General features: G+C 41.8%; 1 protein-coding gene across 10 annotated transcripts in view; it reads left to right on the top strand.

Moving 5' to 3' along the window:
- Nucleotides 1-24,753, top strand: part of erc1b (ELKS/RAB6-interacting/CAST family member 1b) — a 276,578-nt gene that overhangs the window by 101,889 nt on the left and 149,936 nt on the right. For 7 of the 10 annotated variants that reach the window (XM_072672915.1, XM_072672911.1, XM_072672913.1 and 4 more), the window contains 2 exons: nt 3,739-3,750; nt 17,042-17,177. In XM_072672915.1, the coding sequence (XP_072529016.1) occupies nt 3,739-3,750; nt 17,042-17,177 (148 nt within the window). The remainder of the gene's footprint in view (nt 1-3,738; nt 3,751-17,041; nt 17,178-24,753) is intronic. The other 3 variants (XM_072672916.1, XM_072672914.1, XM_072672920.1) reach the window with 1 other exon arrangement.

Here is a 24,753-nt window from a genome sequence, read left to right as displayed (position 1 = left end):
ATGCTTCTTTGGGGGGAAAAAAGTCAATTATCAGTTTTCAAAATCTATAGGCCTCTCCCATGAGAACATTACATTTATGGCATTTATCCAGAAGTGCAATACTAATTGTCCACTTTTTTCATACTTTCCATCTTATTAAACCCTAGAAATATGGAACATTGTACTAACTGTTATAAAAATTGAGATTGTTACGTTTCTCCATATTGCCTACTTACATCTTCTTGAAGCTGTATTGTAGGCCCAGCATACTGGCTATTTTTTTATGATCTAAATCCACGCTGTGCAACTTTTTGACCCCTCAAAATCACAGCGTGGGCTGAATTTGCGCAATCTCTACTCTCCTCAGAACCACTGATAATGATGCACATTTTGTCCCTGCAGGGATGATCTTCTTGCTGTTAGTGCATGCTGGATGAATGTGAGGATCCAGGCCTGCCGTTTCATACCAGCTCACCTGCTATTTTACACTGCCTCCAACCTGCTGGCCGTGTGTGTGTGTGTGTGTGTGTGTGTGTGTGTGTGTGTGTGTGTGTGTGTGTGTGTGTGTGTGTGTGTGTGTGTGTGTGTGTGCACCATTGTTTTGCCGTATGACGTTATGGTGAGCGTGGCAGTGTGTCTAGCTGTCTGTGTTTTAATCAGATATAATTGGGGTAATAAACTAGAGATAAATATGGAGGCTCACCTTGGCTTGCATAAATAAATAAACCCTAATGAATAACTGGGATTGGAGAGGGAGTTGAAGAGCGAAGGCTAGGCCTGAGAGTAAGGAGGCATAGGGGTCATTTTTGCCTACTGGGTGCACTGACTGTAGTGCACCCAGCTTCACCCTCAGTCAGGCCTTTTCCCCATCCCAACAGCGCCACGGGGAGATGGTTCTCAAGGTTCTCTACCTCTGAGTTTCCAGCCAGGATCTGCTCTAATGGAGCTATTGCCAGTTTGATGAGGGCATGCGTTCTAAAGTATCTAGCTGCACCCCCATAAACTCTAGGCATAAGAAGGCTGTTATTAGAAAGACGCTAATTGGGTAAATGGCTGGGTTCCTCCTGGACCGCAGACTTCTATTCTCAGAGTGACCTGTCAACTTACAGCAAAGTGCCATTTCACTGACATACAAAATGTTGTTTTTCACTAGCCTCCAAAGTCAACACCTCCTTGATCTGATCCTTGGACAGGCATCTAGACTTTTTTTCTGTAATGGCACCAACGTCCACAACGTTCCACTTGCCTGTCTTACTTTGATTTCTTTATATTCAGGTATAGTGTGTGTGTATGTAGGTATTCATGCTACATTTTGTATTTAAACGTTTCTAATCTTTCTAAGCAAAGATGTGTCTTTGCACTGTTGTCTGTTCACTAGCTAGGGATGAGTGGACAAGTAAGCACTTCCGAGTGTGCTGAATGCCATAAATGTGATGCAGGTGTCTCCTTGTGGACAAGGCCTATAGGTGTTTATTGATGTATGAGCACTGACTTTTCTCTGCCTACTTGCCTGCTTTGCTAGCCATTAATAAAAGAAATGGGTCAAAACTATACAAAAGTGTCTGGACAGTTTAGTCTTAGTTGACTGCAATATGTTAGAAATATAATTTTATTAAAACATTGAATAAATAAAGCTGGTTTAGTTAGAATGCAAAGCATTTGTCGATTCTGAAGCCCAAAGTCTTGCTCTTCCAAAACGGTTCAAAACTCTTGTTTTTATTATTATTTATTCATGTGTTTTTTTTTTTTTTTATAAGCCAAATTTAACTGAGCCAATTAACCTACCCATTAACTAGTACTTCCCCTACCACTTGCAAAGCTCCCGACACTAGAAGGGAGAGGACAAGCATGTGCCTCCTCCTATACATGGAAAGTCCGCCCTTGTTTTTTTCTCGAACTGCCGCCAGTGCAACATTACTAGGCAGCCAAACGCACACGACCGCGATTCTCACCTCTGATACATAGTCATAGTCAGCAGACGTTTGTGCTAGTCAGCATCACAATGGAAGTAAGAGCGAGCATGACCAAAAGAGAGAGCATGACCATATGTGCTCTCTCATTCTCCGGCTGCTGATGGCGAAGCCGCGTGACCCTGGATTTGAACTCATAAATCTCAGGCCATAGTGTCAGCGCATTAGTCTGCTAAACCACTCAGCAGAACACGGTCATTGTGGGCTTGTCACAAATAGATGTAGTCTTATTTCACTCCAGTAATAGATTTGGTGGGACTTGAGACAAGCGATACCAATCAGCATGTGTTGAAATTGTTACATTTGACTTACTATTTCCTACATGTTTTAAAGAGGAAGATTATTTGTACTGTAAAACACGATGAAATGAACTTCTCAATGAACTTCTTCAAAACTTTTTTGTTTTAAATTCCAATTGCTACATATTGCTCTGAAAGGCTCATTGAAGCTTTCTTACGGGCTCCTTCCAGACTTTTCTCAGCCTGGGGCTTGGTCTGTGGGGCTGCAGCTAGATGTCACTCCCTTCATTTAATCAAAGCTTCTTTGCTGGAATGCCGTAGATGGGGAAGCCCAAAGCTGTGCCTTTTCGATGGATGCGAACTGACTCTGTGAAATGAAGTCAAGCAGCCGCCTCTGCCTCCTTCTCTATCACCAGATTTAGGAACAAAGGGTTGCATTTGAAATACTCAGCCCTGTTCATCATCCATAAGGATGGAAACAAGGGGGTTCGGAAATAAACACTGGCAGTTAGGAACCGGAGTGCTCAGAACCAGAGCTAATTACCAGCGCTACGCGGTATACTCTCGAAAACGCACAGGAGGTTCTGCTCCCTCAAAAGCCTCCCATTGTTTTAGACGGCGCTGTCACAGCTCCCTGGCACGGCGGAGTTTGACTTTCGGCGCGGGTTTTGACGCAAAGTTACTGTGACAGTTCTCCATCCGTTAGCGTCTTCTGCCTGTAATCAAGACTAGGGTGGCAGATGGAAGCTGTTGTTGTGTGCCGTTGTTCTGAAGGAGCGCAGCTCATGTTCTCAGTCAGGATTACCCGTCTCTCTTTCTGCGTCTGCGTGTACGCGTGTGGCTGTATTTGTGCGAGTGAAGAGGAGAGAGAAGGAAAAGGAAAAGTTCTCTGGCTGCAGATCAGTGGTGCTGAGACATGCTTTCAAAGACCCATGAAAAGAGCATAGGTTGAATTGTGGCATTGGAATATTTATTCCCAAATGCGACGGCAATTACTGGGGATTGCATTTGAAATCTTGAGGTCTGAGGAGATGCGTGTCGCGAAAGAGCGAGCCGAAACTGGTGGAGGAGCTTGGAGCATGTGAACGAGGAATCCAGGGAGAAAATCCCAAAATAGAGAGAAACAGTCAAAAGAAAACAAAAGAACATGGGCACCAGAGGTTTAATTGAGCGCCTAAATCATCCTCGAAAGAAGGATCCACCCAGACTAGAGCTAGAAATGTTGATTTTAATGCATGTAAATGTTGGTGTTTCTGCCTTCAGGACTGTGTGCATGCTTGTCTTGGTCTATCACAATATATAGACTGTGTGGCTGTGGTGGTGAAAACAGTCAAATCATGTGTCTTCAGTGCTTACCTTTAGGCCTGTTTGTCAACAGGATGTTGAGTGGTCTTATGTGTTCGTCAACTGACCATTCCGATCCTAACGTTGCTGCCAATTACTGATGCTAATTTAGCTTGTGCTTTCTGTTTTTCTGCCCTTCTTTCTCTTTCTCTCCTTTATTCCCTTTACTTATGTCTCTTAACACTGGATCGCTGCCTCATCGTCAGCTTGGCTTCAAGGTTAGTATGCTTGCTCTACTTCCCTTTCTCACCCTGTTTTCTTCACTCTGCTTTTCAACTACACTGCTGTTTCACATCTGACTAATAAAACCATTTAAAAAAATCATTTTGGATCATTTCCAAAATCATCAGTTCAACCAATTCTACAAAAGAGCAACTTATAGCTGTAGCCACTGTCTCAGGGTCTGGAGGAAGACCCAGTCGGTCACCCGAGAGGAAATTGGTTGGAAAAAAAAAAGCTGCTGGAATACCGTTATCTATCTCTACTGTCAAGCGAGTTTTGCATCACCATGAATTGAGAGGCATCTTTGAGGTTAACTAAAGTTTGCAGTAGACCACATAAACACAGAAGAAGCTTTCTTGAGGAAGGTTGAGGTTTCTTGAGGTTTTCTGGTCAGATGAGACAAAGAAAGAAAGAAGTTTGGAGGAGTAGAGGTGAAGCATTCAACCCTGAGAACAGCACACCAACTGTTAAGCGTGGTGGTGGTAGCTTCATGCTCTGTGGTTGTATACGTCCAGTGGAACTGTTGTGTTGCACAATATCGACAGAATAATGAAGAAGCAGAATTACCTCGGAACTCTACAGTATAATCTCAAAGCGTCAGCCAGGTAGTTAAAACTTGGACTCTGTTGGATGTTCCAAGAGGACAGTCACATCAAAAGTGGTTGTGGAATATATAAAGGAATAACAGACTAACTTTAAGCTAACTTTTCAAATGGCGTTTCCAAAGTTTTGAAACCAAAAATATGCGGACTGTGCCTAAAATTCAGGTCCTTGCAGGGAAACCAAATAATTTAATGCCACCAGGATATGGTCAAATATCTAACCAGAATTCTGCCAGAAGCTTGCTAGCTATTCACTACCAAAGTGTCTGGGCAGGGTGCAGCTTGCTAATGGACACTTTCTGAAATATGAAGTGTACTATATATATATATGTTTGATCCTGGTAGTATCAGTTTAATCCTGTATTGATTTTAGATACCCCCCTAAAAAGTCCCTCATGCAATATTTTTTTTGTTCCTCTAATAAAGCTGTATGTAAAACACTCATTCTGCCCCAGATAAAGAACAGTTCAAAGCCATAATTGAAAGCCCAATATTGCAGTGACTTTCATGTCTATGATGAGTGTATGTAAACCTCATATGCCTATTAATTAGCATATGACTGCTTTCTTGTGAAGCCTAGAAGATGAGATGGGGAGAAGATGCATGCTGTAGCTTCGATGCAAAGCATGCTGAAGACAGACAGCCAGTCAGCGAGAGTGAATCAGTGACTCCTTCCAGAAACTCTAATTGGAGTGCAAAGAATTCTCATCAGCCGTTTCTCCTGAGCCCTGTTGAAAACCTTGCCTTGGCTGCCAGCGCCTGATAGGGTTCCCTCCCCACCCAGATCGCAGCACTCGGTTCGCTGTTGTTTATCACGCTTATTACTTTTCATCTCTTTTTGGAGTTCAGTTCGGAGAGGAGGCTTGTCAGCCTTTTTATCCCGCCGGTGTTCCCTAAGAAAACAAAGATAATGCAGCAGGTACGTTTGACAAGGCCGTCATTCATCTTCACTTTTTTTCCCGGGAAAAGCAACTCAAAAGAAACGCTACGAACAGGCCGATTTGATATCTTCCCGTACATCAAGGCACGTCACCATGAAAAGAATCTCATGTCTCTCTGAAATTAATTTCCCCCAGTGTTACAGATGCCTTTGAGCACCAGTAGTTCTAGAATTAGTCTACAAATGGCTGACAATAAATCTGCGTGCCAGTCCCTAAAGCATGAGCGCCTCTCACATTCTCCATCTCAGATATGCACACAAATCTGATAATACATTTTTACTGTTCAGTATAAATAGCATAAATGTCATTTTCTCAGATGCCTTGGACTTTTGTACAGTACTGTATTTGTAGAACTGTGTATGTACTGTATATTAAGTTCCAGTCCAAACAACATGTAGGTTACTCACAAAATGCTGATAAACCCAGTTTAACACTGTAGACACGCATTTGTCTTTGTCTGATAGTGACCGATTTCTGTTGTTGGACATTATAACTTACCTGTTTTTCCTCTGGATTTTCCCTTAAAACACACACACACACACACACACACACACACACACACACACACACACACACACACACACACACGTACGCCCTTTCTCTTTATCTCAGTGGTATATGAACAAGCTTGTTCCCTCCCCCACTCATTTCAAGATTATGGCTGATGAGAACAATAGATTCATGCATTTATTTGCATCTTTAATGCTACTACATGCCTCCAGTCCCACATACCAGTCTATACAGAAAATCTGTGAAATATTTTGATTTTTAATTTGAGCAAAATTGTGCAAAATTGTTCTCCAGAAGCATGGACACTTCATGACACAACACTTTTTTTATTTGGGGAAAATATAGTATATCGGTGTCTGTAAGGTGCAGCACAGCCTCTTGGGCTTTCTTATTGATCTTTGTCTTTATCAGAAACCTTTACACAGAACAGAAATCAGGGAACGCTTTGTGGAAAATATAAGATCTTGGTAGATTAAAAGCTCTAAATGCTGTGAAAGAAATCATCATAACCCATCAGTTTCCCCAGAGCTGTAATTGTTTACATCATCACAGCCAAAGATACTGTGGTGGTACCAATAATGTTACATGTTTATTTATGAATTCTTGAGCCACTCAAGCTGCCCCTTGCTAAAGGAATAAGGCATGGCTAAGAGAAAGTCCCAGTCAAGAAAGGGGCTACTCTGCCCACCACAACTACTTGGGACTGTTGGAGCCATGGCTTACATCTATCGGTCATATGTGAAGGTAGATTCTGCTTCGGACATGTTGCTGTCCTCCACCTCATCTGTTGAGGCAATCCACAGATTACTTGTACAACTGCCATGTTCGTATTTTCTGCTTGGTGGGCTCTGACTCCGCCCTGTAGGGCTGATTGACAGGTGGTCAATCTCAAGCTCAGAAAAGGGCACAGTAGGGCTAGAATATGTATATGCAGAGATTGGAGGCGATGGTTCTCTTTTTTTTATTTGAATATTGCCATATGTCCAGTGTGGTAGTGATAAAAATGACCTTTCAAATAGCCTCATTAATCAATATTTAAATTTCCTGACAGTCCTAACAGATTTGTGTGTGTGTGTGTGTTTGTTTTTTTTCGGCCTGAACAAAACTTTTACATACAGTGACCCCTATAGCTAACTACATGTATTTAGTGTTATTGACATGTTCCCTTAAATTCTCGTTGAATAGACAGCCCATACTTTCCTCTTTGCAACACCCAGGCACAGGCCCTCGTCATTTTTTCATAGTTCTTTTTCTTTCTGAACACAAAACCAGCCAGCATCATACACAGCGCTTCTATAGCCATGACTGACAGTTTCTTGACCCTCCTCCTCAAAGACCTACTAACTCAGACAAGGATGTCTCACGATTAAGACGAGGCACAAATTTAGGGCTCAATAAGTGCCTAATCTGACATAGTGAACATTGTGAAAGAAAAAAATATCATGTAGTCTGAGCCTGGCATAAGATGTCTGTCCAAAGCTGCTTCCACTATATGGACAAAAGTATTGAGACACCTGCTCATTCATCACTTCTTCTGAAACTGTTTACAGCTATGCTCATATAATGATCATTTCCATTGTCCTCGTAAATTGAACAAATTCCCAACAAGAAAACATTAGTCAATATAAGAATCTTCATGAAAGTGCTGTTTGCACTTTAATTAAAAAGAAAAACTATAGATCAACCATCAGAATGTCAGTATAAATGTAATATTAATCTTGCCAAGGGCATATTTATATTCATTTTATATTAACAATAGCACTTTTATTGTTATTGTTCTTACTTCAAAGTCTGAATAGTTGAGGATACAATTTCCAGCAACATTCTGAATTGATCTAGTGTGCTGATCTGTCCTCGCAACGTAGCCTAATAACAGGGATCATTGTAGACGGTGTGGAGATCGAGACTAAGTGATGCTCACGCTGCAGCAGTCTTCAGGGTTTCCACTGCAGTTGCACAGCCAAAAACACTGTTGAGGTGTCTGGCAAGTACTGTGAATGTTAATAGTACACCTAATAAAACAGAAGAGTGACTTACAAAAACAATAATGCTGCTCTGGTTAAGCAAATTGATTTATGTGTTATTACCAATTTTATTAAGGAAAACGGACTGTATATGTTTTAAGGGGTACAGGAGTAAGTCGGTGTACACAATGGATAGGTCCCCTGGCAGAAGTGAAACAGGGTAAATGGCCCACAGGCTAAATGAGTTTGAAACCTCTGCTTTACGTGCTTTCTTTTTTATTTTTACGTTTCCGCTGTGGTTGGTTGGTATGCTGTTGGTACGGCACAGGCTGTTTTCAGGAATCCTCTGTATAGTTAGAAGTATTGGGACACCTGCTTATTCATTGTCTTTTTTTATGAAATTAAGAGTATTTATACTCTCTCCACTGTCCAGGAAAGTCTTTGTACTAGATTTTGGAGCATTGCTGTGAGGATTTGATTGTTTGCATTAACAAGAGGATTTGTGAGGTCAGGATGTTGGATGATCAGCACCCTACGTCATCCCCAACTCTTCAGCACCGTTCCAGAGAACACAGTTCCACAGCTCACTGTTGGGGGGGGGGGGGGGGTGCTGCACATCTGTGTCAGCAATGGGTGCAGCCGAAAGCCGCTGAATGCATTCATTTGTAAGAGTGTCCAGAAATATTTGGACGTAGGTTCTATATTCTATAGGGGAAAAGCCGCTGAATGCATTCATTTGTAAGAGTGTCCAGAAATATTTGGACGTAGGTTCTATATTCTATACACAAAAAGTCAGTTCCCTCTGCTTATTTCCCAAACCTGCACATGACTGCCTGTGCAACCTCCTCGTGCAACCTCATATTGCACTGTAGTGGAGAAGAGATAGAAATACAATATTTGATGCAAAAAGGAAAAAAAAAAATATTGGGAAGTATTTGAACAGGATGACTTGGTACTGAATATTAGGCTAAATAAATGATGTTGCACTAGCAGCAGTTCGAAAAGTCTTTGCCATATTCATTAGCCACCTTGCTGTATTGAGGTGACCCAGCCTGTTGTCTCAGGTCCATTACAAAAGAGGGCTGTACTGCAATGCTCTGCTCTCTGGATTGGTTTTTAAGTCAGGTCAAGGCCACAGTCCTAAGGTCTATCTCTGAGGCCTGCAGCTGTCTGAAAATGATTATTAAATCTAGGAGTTTGGGGGGGGGGGTTGTGGAGGGGGTGACGTGCCTAAGCCTGCCTGCTGTCTCCGCATGGTTCCTGGTTAGTTTTGGCTGGCCTGGCCTGAGGGCCGGCCACATGATTAACTTGATTAGTCGGAGAGGGCAGGGGGCAGTCGTCCCGTAGAAGCTCGCCATGCTCTGCTGCTCCCACAGATGAGAACGGGCAGATGTTGGCGCGTAACGTGGCAAGCTTGGGGAAAGGCCCACACATTTGCATGGTTGGGGCGTCCCAGCGCACACCTGGCCGCAGATCTTGGCACAGCTGCTTCCTGGCAACCTTAAAGTCCAGCTCTGTCAGCCTCAGAAAGCGCCGGCTTACCACAGATGGAGCTGTTAATGTCAGGGCTGGGCTTTGTTTTTCAAATACTGTAGCCGTCTGCACCAACTCTGCTGAGCAGTAAAATTAGCCTTGCTTCTTGGGAAATCGCAGCTATTGGACGGGAATCGGTGGAGGAATCTACAGTATCCCTCTTTTTTTAATAACTTCAAAATTTCTTGACATGCCAGACATTGTACTGGCGTTCGTTGGTCATTGTAAAGACACTTATGGAGTTCAAATGAGCACTTGGAAAGCAAAGTGTAATGAAGGGAAGACATTCCTTTCTTCCCTTAGTATTAAGGTTTTAAAGGTTTTTTTTATTGTTTTGTTTTTTTACTTTATAAAAAAAATCTGATGTTGATGAGTAGAATTTGTATGACTGAGTGATCAAACTTAAAAAAAAAAAAAAAAAAAAAAAAAAATTGGTGATCATTGTATTCTGTGTAATTGGTAGATCCCAATTACTAATTGACAGCACTGGCTCTGACATGGGCACAGGCTTTACTGACACTGGAGTCTGTGAGTGTGTACACAATGGCATACAGCACTGTCAGCACATTAGACAGAGGGGAAAGGAAGAACAAAACAAAAACATGACATTATGACTGACTCAAAATGACTTGGATGAAAAGCCTGTACTTAAGCCATCTCCACACTCCTCTGCAAGTCCACAGGCTGCTCATAAACACGCTCCGGATTGGTAACGTTAGTGGGTTTCTGTTTTCTACCCTGCACTACTCCTAATAACATGATGGATTCATTCTTCCAGCATTGACTTCAGTGTATATTCATCATAACATCATGCCTGCTTTGCCACTGGGTCTCATTTTCTGTTATTAAGTGTTAGCTATGATTGAACTAGGGCCTTATTTCTCCTTAATGGCCCTCAGAGCTTTTCTCTCCAGCTTTGTGACCTTAAAATGGCATTGCTTCAAAGGAGAATACATGGATACTACATTCTCATAGAAGGCCAACTAAAATATTCAAAGAAGCCCATAAAAAAATCATTTTGAAAAAAAGCAAATAAGCAGCACCAGTGAGATTTTAATGTCAAGCAACTGTTATTGGGGGAGGTATTTACTTGATGTATGTTTCAAAGGGTTCGTTATGCAGTTAGTTGTGCAGAAATATCTCTCAACAGGAGAAAGTTCTCGGACTTTTCTGTTTGCCCCATGCTTCAACCAATATCTTGAGAATTTCAAAGCCTTTTCAAGTCTTACCCTGTAAACATTGCCTAAAGCTGTCTTTAAAATAAATTATTAATGTTGCGATCAGGACCAGCATAATAAATGTAATATTTTTTGATAACCTTCTAGTGTTTGAAGCCTATATAAATATTATTAAATTAAAAAAAAAAGCAAAATAACCATCTGAAATGTTTTAAAATGAAGGAGTGTTTTTAAAATAGTGGTTTATCCTAAGCAAATTAGTTTATTAGATCTAAAACTAGAAAAAGCTTCAACTGAAGCACAGAAGAAGATTATGAGAGATACATGTCCATTTTAGTTTATGCATAGTCGAGTTTATAAATTTGGACAGACACATTGTTTAGGTTTTGAAGTATTCTAACACCACGTTAGAATAGAAGCAATTACGATCTGATTGAAATTTAGACTTTCGGGTTGAAAGCAACACTACGTAGATTCTTTTTTTTTTTTTTTTTTTTTTTTTTTTTTTTACTTAAAAATTGCAGCGTCAAAATCATGTTGATGCTTCACTGACCTTGATGAGAAAAACGCTGCTGCTGTTGCTACTCCAGGCTCCGCACACTGCTAACTGCAGTATGGAACATTGGCAAAGCAGCATTTGCTATTATATAGCTCGCCATAATTGTGTAAAATCAGGTGATATGCTGTACTGCCTCAGTCCATGTGAATATTTCACTTTCAGTGACTGTATCTGTTAGTGTCTCCAAACGAATGTCTTTTAGTGGTGGTTCAAAGAGTGAATTACACTTCCTGACTGAAGGGGGGAGTCCAGGAGCAAGAAATGCTGAATTTCCATAGCGTGTCTTTTTAATTCAATGGTATTTCCAAAGTAATTGCCTTAAACCTTTAGCATTTTTGATCAGCCATTTTGTTCCTTATTCCTTTCCCTCCTCCTTTTTCACAGGCTCAAAAGTAATTGAATGAACTAACAAGCCAGGAACCAAATTGACATTATCTAAATGCTTAGCTTCCTCCCTTGGGATTCTTTTTTAGAGCTTTACTGCAGAGATATATATATATATATATATATATATATATATATATATATATATTCTAACACCATGTTAGAATAGAAGCAATCAAGATCTGATTGAAATGTAGACTTTCGGGTTGAAAGCAACACTACATAGTTTTTTTTATTTTTTTTATTTTACCTTAAAATTGCAGCGTCAAATTATTTATATATATATATATATATATATATATATATATATATATATATATATATATAAAACAAGTGATTTGGCCGATAAATTACACTTGGCTGCTGTGTCCGTTACGCCACCAATCGATGATGAATTGGAGAATATGTATCAGTGGGTGGCGACCATTCTCCTATTCCCACTCCACCTCCACATTCTTGTAATAAATCCTGCCCCCATGAGCATTTTTTTTTTTTTATGTTGAAGTTCAGGGAGTAGAGTACTGGAACTGTGAAAAGGCAGAAAAGTCAAAGCTTAGCATATATTTTTCTTACTCCTCCTCAGAAGGTCTCCCAACCCTTGCGTGTTTAGTCCCAAACAGTTTTTATTCATTTGACCAGGCCCCCCGACCCCCTTTGCTAATGTCTCTCCTCCTGTGACTCCCCCTGGCTGCCTGAATCCGGACCAATAGATAAGTGCAATGAGAGCTTTTCCAGAGCTAACACGGCTGGTGTTAATATACAGCACACAGCCTGGAGACATGGGAGAGGGGACGTATGTACATACTCAGATGCTGGGTTTTATTTAGAGGAAAGGAAAATGTTCCTGTTGGAAAAAAGAGGTACTCTCTCTACAGCCTGTGTTTTTAAAGCAGTCACTACCCTGATGGCTTCCACCTTCGCAAGGAAAAAGTTCTTTTTACCTAAATAATACAGGTCTGTTAACATATTTACTGACTATGTGGAGAGTGTTCCACTTTGTGTGTGTGTATGTGAATGCTAGTGCTCACACTCACACACACACACACGGTCGCCTGTTGTATTAAGACAGGTGAAATGTCCAGTCCAAATTGTATGTGTTGTCATGTTCTTGCCACTACGTTTTAATGATATGGTCTGAAGTGATAAGCTTCGACAAAAACACTCTGGGACTTCTGGCTTTATTTGTTTGAGTTACAGCAGAATCTGTAAGGCTGAGTTTGTGTCAACACGAATTGAGTTCACTGGGTTCAGTGTATACCATGGTAACCGATAGTAAATATGTTTTGGATAGCTTCTAAATTTTTTCCCCTATTAGTGTTAATTAATAAATTAATATAGGCAGCAGGAAAAAGGAAGAGTGAGACAAGAGAACTTAATAAGAGTCCGATTGTAATGGCTAGATGACGAGGTCAGAGCATCTTCACAACGGGAGGTCTTGTGAGGTTTTTCCACAGTGGTTAGTACGTACCAAATGCATAGTTTACTACCATGACAGATCCTGATCAGTGTTTCATAGCTGAGCACTGGCCAGGTTCCTATCAATTACAACACTAAAAGCACATATCTGACACCCCCATGCACAATATCCGACGACACTGCTACTGCCAGAAAAAATGGCCTATGAGCTGTCCTGGCATTAAACTCCCATCAGCTCACTAACCTACGAGAAGTGCTTCTAGGTGAATCAGCAGCAAGGTCACAGAGCCCAAGGCTCAAGGGTCTACTGTTGACGTCTGCCAAAAAAACGCAGGAACTACACAATGCTGTCATGAAATGTGGATACTGCAGAACTAGGATGTATGCTCATCTGTGAGCAAAATAAATGTTTATATATATATATATATATATATATATATATATATATATATATATATATAATGTGTGTATATAATATATAATATAATATATATTACAGTATTATTATATATTATATGATTATATTATTATTATAATATAATATTATATTAATTTATATATATATATATATATAATATATATAATGTATATAAACATTATATATATATATATATATATATATATATATATATATATATATATATATATATATAATGTGCCCCAGGAAATAATTTTAATATGCAATTAATAGTCTCGTGTGACTATATATATATATCTTTTCAGAAGGACATTCAGTAACTATTAAAATCATTGTCTTGTTGTGGTGGTTAAGCTATGTGGCATTAATAATTGGGTTCGAATAAGAATATACAGAATGTTCATTATATTAAAAAAATCAGGACTATTGAGGGAGGAGAAAAATTATTGTATTGAACAATTAAATTAAATTAAGTCACTCCAATCTTCCGAGCTGTAGTATATAGTATTGCATGGCTTCTTGTATAACATGTTTAAAAGAGAACTAAAAACACTCAAATTTCATTACGACCACACACACACACACAACCTGTAATATATGTTGTCTAATGCTGCTTTTTGCACTCCAGGTGTATTGAGGCCAGGTGTAATCTGCCATAATGGGCCAGATTAGATCTGTCTCACCAGCGGTTATGTCCATCGGGAAGCTTACTGGAAACAAAACCAGGCTAATGTGCATGTGTGATAGCGCTTATGGTCCTTTACTGTACCTCCTAGGTTGAAGAATCCTAATGATCCCTTCTGCTTCTGTCTTTCAGGAGTGTTTTCCAAATCACAGTGCATTCTTGTATTCTCACGCTCATTTTTCAAAAAACCTTTCAGAGTAGGATAAGCTTCACTGAGTCGCCCATGAGTCAGACCCGAGTCAACCCCTTTTACAGGGATTATGGTTTTCCCTGCTGAACTGCGTCGAAGAAGGTCACATCCAAGTTCAGCTAATCAAGAAGGTGAATTAGGAAATCGTTCAATGGAATAACAGTCAGCTGCTTATTGGAGTGCTCCGCAGAGCCAAGCAGATGGCTTGGCTAGACTCTAAATAGGAAAATTGCAGTTTCTTATACAGTTAAGAGTGTCACGTTGCTTTGGGATTTTAGCAATGCAGAACTATTTGGATTGGGTTTGAGCTACGACATGGAGCCTGCCAGGAAGAAACACTAGCATGGCAAACGCAGTGCATTAAAGGCAGGAAAGGTACCAAAGGTTGCTATGTGTATGAGCTGACAAAGCACACAGTGTAACAGTGTGTTATATTTCTATACCAATAGAAATGCTGCAGAATGACATTTTGCATTAATTTTTTTCCCTTCTCCTGTAAAGCATAGATAAATAGTACACATACTAGTGAATCTCAACAATGTACATATCGTGAGGAGTACATTTCTGTTCATAATTTAACATAATAATAATAATTTTTATTTTTTTTGTTTTACTTTTGATCAGAATATTTCTAACTTCAATCCAAAATCATTCATGTTCATATATACACTTAATACTTCGTTGGGGCTTCTTTACCACAAGAAGCCCAGGTTGCTTTGCTAATGGCCCACAGCTAGTCAGTGTTGCCGGTTTAGGTGTTTTTCATCTTCCTCTTAAAAAACACCCCAATGATTCTCTATGGGGTTGAGGTCCGGAGAGTTGGCTGGCCAATCAAGGACAGGAATATCATGGTCCGCAAACCCGTTTAGTGCTCTCAAATCTCCTGGTGGGCAGCTGTATTGGCTTTGGACTTTTAAAACACAGTGGACATTAGCAGATGACATGGCACCCCAATCAATCACCTTGGGAGTCTGTGCCCCTCCTCTTGTCCTTTGGACCGTAGGACCTTGATTTCTAAATGAAATGCAAAATTTGCTTACTTTTGAAAAGAGAACTTTGGACCACTGAGCAACAGTCCAGTTCTTTTTCTCCGTCAGTGGTAGCTTATTTCCTAGAGACGTGTATGATGTGGTGGACCAGCTGCAGTCCAAGTACTTGAATCCTCTTAAGGTTGCGTTCATTCTTTTTTCTTGTGCACCTTTTACTACCAGAATATCGCCTTCCAGACAACCTTTCATGACATTCTTTGATGCAGCAGTCTAGGAAGAGCCAGCCCTTTTTAGCAATGACCTTCTGTGGCTTACCCTCCTTGTGGATGGTGTCGATGCTTCTCTTCTGGACAACTGTCAAGTCAGCAGTTTTTGTGAGCTTTAATCCATTCTGATCAAAAGTAAACAGGAAAAAAAGACTTCAGATGTCACTTTTGTGATAAATGTTTTGAGATACCCTACCGTATATACCTGAAACCTGGTAGGTTTATTTATGGTGTTACACGTTGCTGTTTTTGAGTCCCAGTGAGGGGTCGCTGCTCACCTCTCACTCAGTCTCAACACGGGGTGCAGTGTTACACTGCCACAGTATACATGCACATAATCCATCCATATACTGTCTGAAAAAGAAAACCCTGTGAACCCTGAATAAGAATCTCCCCGACACACAGGCACATACTGTTAAGCGCCCTGACCGTACTAACTATGGAAGTAGCCATTTCTCTGCCACAGGCATACCTCCAGTCTCTGATCTGTGGCCGGTGCTAGTTGTTCCGGGTAAGGTTTGATCCGCACAGGGATACTTCTGCGCTGATATCTGCAGTCGGAGCCAGGAGGTTGTGGTTTTCTCCAGCTACTCGTTAAACACAGCCTCCACTGTGTTCTGATGGTTAGTCCAGAAGAATGATCAGGTGCTAGAAGCATATAGTGGCTTGGCTCGGACTCACCTGGCCTTGTTTGGGATCACCCTGTGTCAGTATAATCGCGCTGGAAGCTCACCCAACACTTTCGTAATGCATCACAGGAGAGTTTTGCTCTCCACAGTGCATACTTTTTCCTCTCCCAGTTTCTCCTGCTTTGTTTTACATGGACTTAGTGTAGATCTAGACACATGGGCTCAAAAGAGCGCTAGGTAGTGCTTTCCTGGAAACCAAACATGAAACTTGCCTGTCAGCTCCCACAACCCCTGTTTATAACTCATCAATTACCTTGCTGCGTTCAATGTCTGCTTTGCTCTGCTGTGGAGGCGAGAGGGAAGAGGGCCTTTTCTGGGCTGCTGTATCACGATTCATTAGACTCTGTATAAAAGCATATTGGCCTAGTTACATTCACATCTGCTCTGTATGCAGAGGGAGAGGGAGGGGAGGCGTGTCAGATTTTTTATTATTATATTTATTTTTTTTGATCAAGTTGAGACCGTGATTGGTAACCGATCTGGCCATGACGCTGCCAGGACAGAATCCAGGCATTGCAGCCACGTAAACAGGAAAACACTCACAACAGGCCCACAATGTGCTCCTCACTGGGGCTGAACGGGTACAAAATCTGTTCCCAGTTTGACATGACTGAGATCATAAGTGAAACTGTCCCTTGCATCTGCAAAAATGTTTATTTTGCTTTTGGGTGTTGCTTTGTGTCATCTTCACTTGTTTTCATCTCTCTGCACATGGGCAGTAATGAGAAAAATCCCACGGCTATGTTAAAACATGTTGCTGATGGTCTGCAACAGCTTGCACATAAATCCACCATGTTTTTTCTCAGCATCGTATGTTATATTTGGACTCAATTTATTATTATTTTTTTTGCATATACAGAGCTGCTGTTTACTATTTTCTATGTCTGTGGGTTGTATATTGGTGTCCAGGCTCTGGCAAGTGTCCTCTGAGGTGGTTTGTCTGTTTTGCTTGTTCCTTTGCAGGCAGATGAAGGACCAGAGCAAGAAGGTGGCCACACTGAAGCACAAGGAGCAAGTGGAGAAGAGCAAGAATGCTCAGCTGATGGAGGAGGCGCGCAAGCGGGAGGATAACATCAATGAAAGCTCTCAACTGGTCAAGGTAACTCTAAAGTTTGTCAGACAAAGTCAGACAAAGCACAAGTTGGTCTCTTGGTTTTCAAGCAGGTCATCATGAATAATAGAAGAAAATCTTGCTGTCCTGCGTGCTGCACCTGTGACATTTGCTAACTTTGACCTCTTGCTATCTTATTACTATAATAAACAGTGGGTCGAATTCCAGAAGACATTTTTATAGTGTGCATCACATTGCTAGTGCAATCTCTCTGTTGGAGATGGTGGGGTGACTTGTATTGAAGCTCTGCTCTTTATAACATTGCTCCTCAAACTGAACTTGGAGCTTAGCAACACTACACTGAGATCTAAAATAGCAAACGCTCAGAGATTTGTAGAGTTAACGGTCTTGCACTCTGGTGCTCTCGTTCAGTTCCTCTCTTCTTGTGTTTGGATGTTTGTTCTGATTTTCCGTTTGGGGAATAGCTGAGAATCATGACAGGTGAAGAGCGATCATATTTCTTCTCTCTCTGATCAAATTGATGGATCTCCTGACCTCTTGTTCTGGATTATGAGGCTAAAGTTAATGACAGAAAGCAGAAGCCACCAAAACAAAGGCAGCCTTCCCTTACTTCTAATCCAAGACATCAATTCGTTCTTATCCAGGCCTACTGAATATGCACAGCTTTACTGCTGTAGACTTGTAGCAGGATCATGTAACTGTATGAAGAGTCTTGGTCTTAAACAGAGTGAAGGCTCTATCAGAGTTCACTGTTGATGTCAAACACTTGCTGTACAGAAAGTCCCTGCTTTTGTGGAGGGACTGTTTTCTCTTTTCCACAGACCTCTGGACAACAAAGCCAAAGCGGCCCCCACTTTGGTGTGGTTTTTTGGTGTTTTTTCTGGCCTCTCGGTCACTCTTTCACATACTCTCCCTTTTCACGTTTCCCTTTTCCCTGTATCATCTGTTCTTTGTTTTGATTTGAGTTCATTTTCTTTATTTTCAGCACTGGCAGTGCAGTGTTATTGGACTCTGACCTGAGGCGCCGTATGTTTGTGTGTGAGTTTGTGTGTGTGTGTGTGTGAGCATCTGATGCGGTCGAAAGAAAAAAAAGAAAAATATGAGCTAGGCCTCCAGGTTCCTTCGTAGGGTCATGTTGCTGCTGAGGCCACATTGTGGCTTTTTCTCCCCTACTTGAAGCGCCCCAATGCACCCGTTGTGTGGGGCTGTTTTGGGGGAGATGCTAGACCCAGCAATGGTCTTTTTTAGGCCAAGACCAGCAGCCACTGCCTCTCCCTTAAAGACACCACGCTTTAGTCCTGAGGGGCAGAGAGTCCATATCAGAATAAGCCAGGACTGTTGGAACTAGCCTCCACACGCTATTGGCCTCAACAAGGGTTTTTGGAAGGGGAACTGGTTGTTGCTGAGGGTTTGCATGGTTTCCGCTTGGATTCGTCAGAGCGGTTGGTCAAGGCAGATTGAACAGGGTCATCCCGGGACACCATTGAGGGGGCCACAGAGCAATAGCCCTCTTCTTTCCTGTTTCTCCGAGCTCTGAAGAAAAAGGTTCTTCTAATGTTTCAGCTAATTGGAGACGCTTCCAGAGGAACAGAGTAGTGGAAGCGGGGGATATGGGGGTCAAGCCCTTGAGCAGGGTGATCATGTTCGGGGCAGCTGCTGTTGACTTTGGAGAAGGGGACGTGGAGGGGGGACCGAAGGGGAAGGAGCGCCATTGAGTCTGAGTCTGAGCCTGAGGCTCGATCCAGCTTCATCTCCAGTGTATCTTGAATCCGAGAGTTCTTAAAGGCGCCCGGATGGCTATTCCACCCGACCAAACCAATTGAGGAACCTTCTGATTAGTCTAACCCAGGAATGTCCAGGAATGTCTGAGGAACTGTAGTCGAGCACAGCTTAGTGACCGCTTGTCTTGAACATACCTGGAACCCACAAATGAAGCTGCTCCTAGTGATAGAGATCTACCACCCTGGAAAGTTGAGATCCGACACACCTGGCTCTAATATTCCTATGCCCTTGAAGGCCTTCATTATCTGGAACTGCTCTATTTAGGATGGAATTATGATTGGAACTAAATTCTACAGGTTGATTGATCACCAAGACCAGGCTTGGCCACCCCTTCCATAGAAGAACCGCTTTTGGTTACCTTAAGGACCTTAATGGTGCTTGTAGGAGCCGTTTTTATAAATGAAATCTTTGTGCATGTAAAATCAGGTGTGTTTGCCCAGGCAAATCACCAATCTGATCTGGACCAATCTGGACACTTCAGAACTGGAGCCGTACATTTATGATCTGGCCAGGTCTAAACTTCAGCATGCTGAACACTTGGACTTGCTTGTGAGAGATATAGCTGAAAATAGAGTATCTGGAATACTGGAATGCAGGAGAGCAGTGCTCTTCAGAAACATCCTTCTGACCCCAGGATTTGGCTCTCCTGAATCACCCTCTCCTTTTTCGCTCAGCCCTCCGCTGCGATGAAAATGAACCCAGCGTGTTTCTGGGTACCACATCTATGGCATGAGACCTCTAGACATGCGATACGCACACATGGAGAGTGAATCATCAAGCCATCTTCCCCTTTCCCACAGATTAAATATCGACATTTTGAAGACGTTAAGACTTCCACTAGGGAAACTCTGGAGGGAACAAGGGAAACGAGATGACCGTATAATGAAGCACAGTAAATACCAGTTTTACTGCATGGTTGGAGACTGGGTCTTTTTACTGCATGGGCTCACTCTGTGCTGGAGTGGCAAACATCATGGCTCCTAGAGGGCCCGCATGTAAATGCAGCTGAGACATAAAGAGAACCATGAATGCTAAGCTGGAAAGATGGACAGATTTTATGGGGGAGAAAGGAAGGCAGAGAGAAGAAGAGAAAGGCTTGGTGAGATTTTGAGACGTTCAGCTACTTTTCAACAGTAATTTGGTCCCCCACCTTGTTTCTAACTTCGTGTTGGTGCTATAGGGTTTATTGGTATGTAGAGGTGAAGCAACACATTATAGTACATGGAGAGATCATGGAAATATCAGCTGCATTCTATTCATTATTCTGTCTAATTTCAGTAGTTTTGGAACATATTTATCAATGTGAGATTATGAAGCTGTAAACACACTGAATTGGACCTACGATTAATATTGCAGTGAATCATCATAACCATGATAACTTGGGTTATCTTGAAGGCCTCTGAATTTGCATTAATACACATAATGTATTATTTATGGCATTGGAACACTCATACTGCCAATCCCCTTTAGAAAATCTTGACCGTTACAGGGATATCGGTTATTGATGAAGGCCAGTTCGAGCCTTTTTTCGTGTTTATTTTTATGTGTAATGCTTCACAATACCCTGCTGACCAAACCTCACCAACACTCATACAGCCATGCCTATCCTGGAAGGTAGTGCTGCTGCTTTTATGTGAGAAACCCAGAGGAGGCTTTGGCTGAAAAGATGTGCGCGCGCACACACACCCGCACCAAAAGCGAGAGCCGATAGGTAATGGCAACAACGCTGGAGTTAATGAAGCTGAAGTGCTTGGGGCGGATCGTGGCTTTATGGGCCTTTTTAAAGACGCAGATATAAAAGAGTCAAACGGAAGCCTTTTATGACTCACTGGGAGGCTGCTGCTGCTTTTATGTGAGGAACGAGAGCGCACTCCTCTCCCCGGGGGGAGACCTTTTTCATCCTGAATGTCATTTTCTCCACCTGCCACAAGAGCATGGCCTCGCCACAACATTCACCATCCATTAGGAGGCTATAGTTAGCTCAGGACAATTATCACAAATGGGATGTTGTTTTTTCTTCTTTTTTTTTTGTCCTGATGCGGTACATTGAGTGCTGTTGAGAGAGGGGCATTTACGGAAGGAAGGTTTTTGGGTTTCTAACATCTTGCTTGAACCACAAGGATGTGCTCATGTATGAGAAATGGGAGAAATTTTCTGTCATTGTTGAACATGTTAGCAATGTCTCTTCTTCTTTTTTTTCTTTAAAAAGAAGCTGCCCCTCTATGCCAGCTCTTTGGAGTGTCAGTCCCGCGTGACCTGCTCACACAAAGGTACTGGCGGCGGACAAAGGTACTGACTACCCTGCAAGATTTGCCAGTTACCTTAAGCTTCCCTAATCACTCCAACACTAGTAGGGTAAAGACTAGCACGGCTCCACCGACATATGTGATGCCAGCCACCGCCTCTTTTCGAACTGCTTTTGATGCAGCATTGCTAGACAGCCAGTGCACTCTAAGGAAACTGCAGCTCCCCAGTCTACGATAACAGCTAACAGGCGCTTGTGCTGACCAACATCACACTAGGAGTGTTATTGAGAGAAAGTGCCATCAACCCACCCCTGGGAGAATAAGGCCAATTGCGCTTTCTCAAACTCCCAGACCCAGGTTTTGAGCCAACGATCCTCCGATCACAGTGGCAGCACCTTAGTTCCCTGTGTTTTTAATGTTAAAGGTGATTGCTGTATATACCAGCATCAGACAAACTGTAAGTGGAAATGCACTTGTAACCTTCAACCCTCCAACCTTGTACTTTTAGGTAGACTTCTGGTATTTAATTTAACAACTTTAATATGACAACTATATATTGTATATATTGTATATATATGTATAGCATATTATGAACACAAAATAAAAGGTTATACTATAAGCATTATTTATTATCTCTTAATATATTCCAAATTAATTACATATCATACATGCCTAAATTAAACAATCTTTTCTTTTGCCCTGCTTATTTCTGTGTTCCAACAGTGGCGAATATCTCTATAATGTAAATGAATAGAGATCCTACAACATGTACACGTGGTAAAATCACAGGTTTTTCTACAGAAATATGGTCTCATTTTTAACTTAAATGCTCCAATATATTTACAGTTTTAATGTGTGTGGTTACATCTGCAGTGATGGAAGACTGTAATAACGAGTGGAAGACTTCAGAAAGGGTTGGCCATCTCAGGTTAAGCAAGATTGAGCATTTCATACAGTTTTATTTTGCCCCGTAGATTCTGAATACCCAGACGCTTTCTTTGACTTAGTCAGGGCTTTCGGAAAGCGGAGCAGGGTAGTAACCTTGAATGCACCGAGGGTGAGACACAGCTGCGGGCAAAGTCATCTCAGCAAAGTCATCGGCACTACTGTGGTGGTGAGAGGCATGCTCAGCACTGGCAAGAGAATGAATTGGGGAGACTGGTAGAGCAAGGAAGAGAGAGAGAGCGAGAAAGGGAGAGAGAGACAGGGGTACAGTCAGTACAAAAAGGTGGGGAAGACAGACTAGAAAAAAAGGAGAATTCAAGAACACTTCACACATGAAAGGACTGATTCTTCCTCTCATCACCTCACAAGTGCGAGCAGGTCACGCGGGAGGGATCAGACGCCAGCCATGTGACTGACACTCCAAAGAGCTGGCATAGAGGAAGTCTTTTGACACAAAGCAGAAAACACTGACTCTCTCTGGACTAGGAGGAGCACGGTCCTTCACAGTTCTGATCAGCTAGTAAGAGTTTGCTGAAGACAAAACTGTACGAAAACATTTTTGGAGGAAATTAAATAATACTTTAAAGGTGACTTCGAGAAGCCAGCTAGTAGAACAAAACGGCATCAGGAAAATGTACTCAGAAAAAACGATCCCAGATTAAGATAATTATTCCTCCATCAGTGAAGGGGATTAAGGCACTGGTTCAGGATTCTGGTTGGAGCTGTCTGGTATGGATAAAATACCATCTAGACCTGGTAAAGATCCATATTGCAACAGTGATGGATTTTTCAACATAGCAAAAACTCTTGATGTTTTAAGATCGCCTGGCCTGTAGCAGTGGGCAGTGGTGGCTCACCGGGCTATTGATGACAGGTTTGTGAGTTTGGTACCGTGGGCTCAGCAAGCTGCCAGTGTTGGGCCTTTAAGCAAGGCACTTCACCCTCTTTGCTCTCTGCGTGCCACAGCAATGGCTGCCCAGCTCTCAGAGCATGTGTTCTCACTCATTGTCTCATTGTATCTGTTTGATCGCTAGTGTGTATGTGTGTTCACTGCACGGCTGGGTTAAAGGCGGCGGACAAATTATATCTCTGTCCAACACAAATGGTGAACATGGCAGAAAAAATAAAGTATTTATCTGTGTAGCGTAGTGGGTAACCCCACTTATCTTCTGGCACACTAGGATTCATTAACATTAATATGTTAATATTAATAAAAAGTCGCTCTGGATGAGAACAACGGCCAAATTCTGTAAATATCATCGGAACACTTTTTGGTAAATGTAGTCTAGCGGGTAACAAATCTGTCTCTTTCTGTGGCAGACCTGGGTTTGATTCCCTGGCTGGGCAAACTCACCCACACTACACCAATAGGACACACAGGCTGTGTCCAAGGCCAGGCCAAGCTGTGCAAGTGCTGGTCACTTTGGATAATAACGTCAGTTCTTTAGATTTGAAGTGCCGTTTTTTAGATTTGATGGATTCACTGATTAACCAGGTATTCATAGGACGTGATTGCCACTATAGAAAACGTGACTTGGTGATTAGTTAGAGGCTCATTGGCATTTTGTACTTTCTGCAATATCAGTCTTGTGAAGGTTGCTGAGCTGGTAACAAATAAGGATTGGTATAGTGTACCATTCTAAACACAGGTGACAAATCTAGCATTGAACTGTTTCTACTAGTTCATTCCACAGACAAGAGCTTTTGTGGGAAACTGTGGGCCTGCCCTGTTTTGCTCCATCTCGTACCCATTTTCTATTTCCTCTATAAGCAAGCTTCTGCTCCACCCATCAGCACCAGAACTGTTCGTTTACACTTGCCTTTTTTTTAACATCATCTCTGTCCTTTTGCTTCGCTCTCATGCTGCCTCTCTCATCCCCTTGCCTCAGGCTATTTGGGACTTTCTCGTCTTTCTTATTTATTTTTTTCTTAGCCCCATGTTCATAAACAGGAGCCTTTGAAACCATCCCACTCGCCTGTGTGCTGAGGGCAAAGTTTGACTGCAGAGATTCTTTGATGATAATGGCTTTCTGCTCTGTGCCCCAGCAATGTGTACTCGGACGCACTCGCTGTCATTCGCCGCCTCGGCTCAGGAGAATGCTGTGAATTCTTCTAGGTTGGGGAATTGGGGAACGCCAGTCCAAGCCTGAATAGAGTTAATAAAGTACAGCCTTTCCTTGTTCATTATGTTTCACTGTGGTTTTGTTGACAAGTGATTTTGCGTGATTGTTTGTTACTCATTGCCCAGCGTAGTGGATAACACTGCTGTCCTCCACTTGGCAGACTGACTGACGTTTAATTCCCTACTGGTCCCTTACTGGAGTCCAGTAAGAGTCCTTGGAGAAGATCCACACTCTGCCTAATGCCATAAATGCCATAAAATGATTAGAAATGACCAACCAGTGTGGCACGGAGATGAAGGGTGATAAAAAGACATGGTTTGAAGATGTAGGCAAGTTATTAAGTGTATATAATATATAATATAATGAGCACAAATAATGTGCTCATAAAATTCTCAGACACCACATGCCAACGTGGTGTTCGATACACAGGTTTCATGGTCCAGTGTTTGTTTCATGAAGTCCCATTTTAAGGTCCATTGGAACATCATTGCTGAGTTACAGTCTAAA

Source organism: Salminus brasiliensis, chromosome 2 (assembly GCF_030463535.1).
Source record: "Salminus brasiliensis chromosome 2, fSalBra1.hap2, whole genome shotgun sequence".
In the NCBI taxonomy this organism is placed as follows: Eukaryota; Metazoa; Chordata; class Actinopteri; order Characiformes; family Bryconidae; genus Salminus; species Salminus brasiliensis.
The sequence above is the reverse complement of the archived record's forward strand: the minus strand, read 5'-3'. Positions and strand labels throughout refer to the sequence as shown.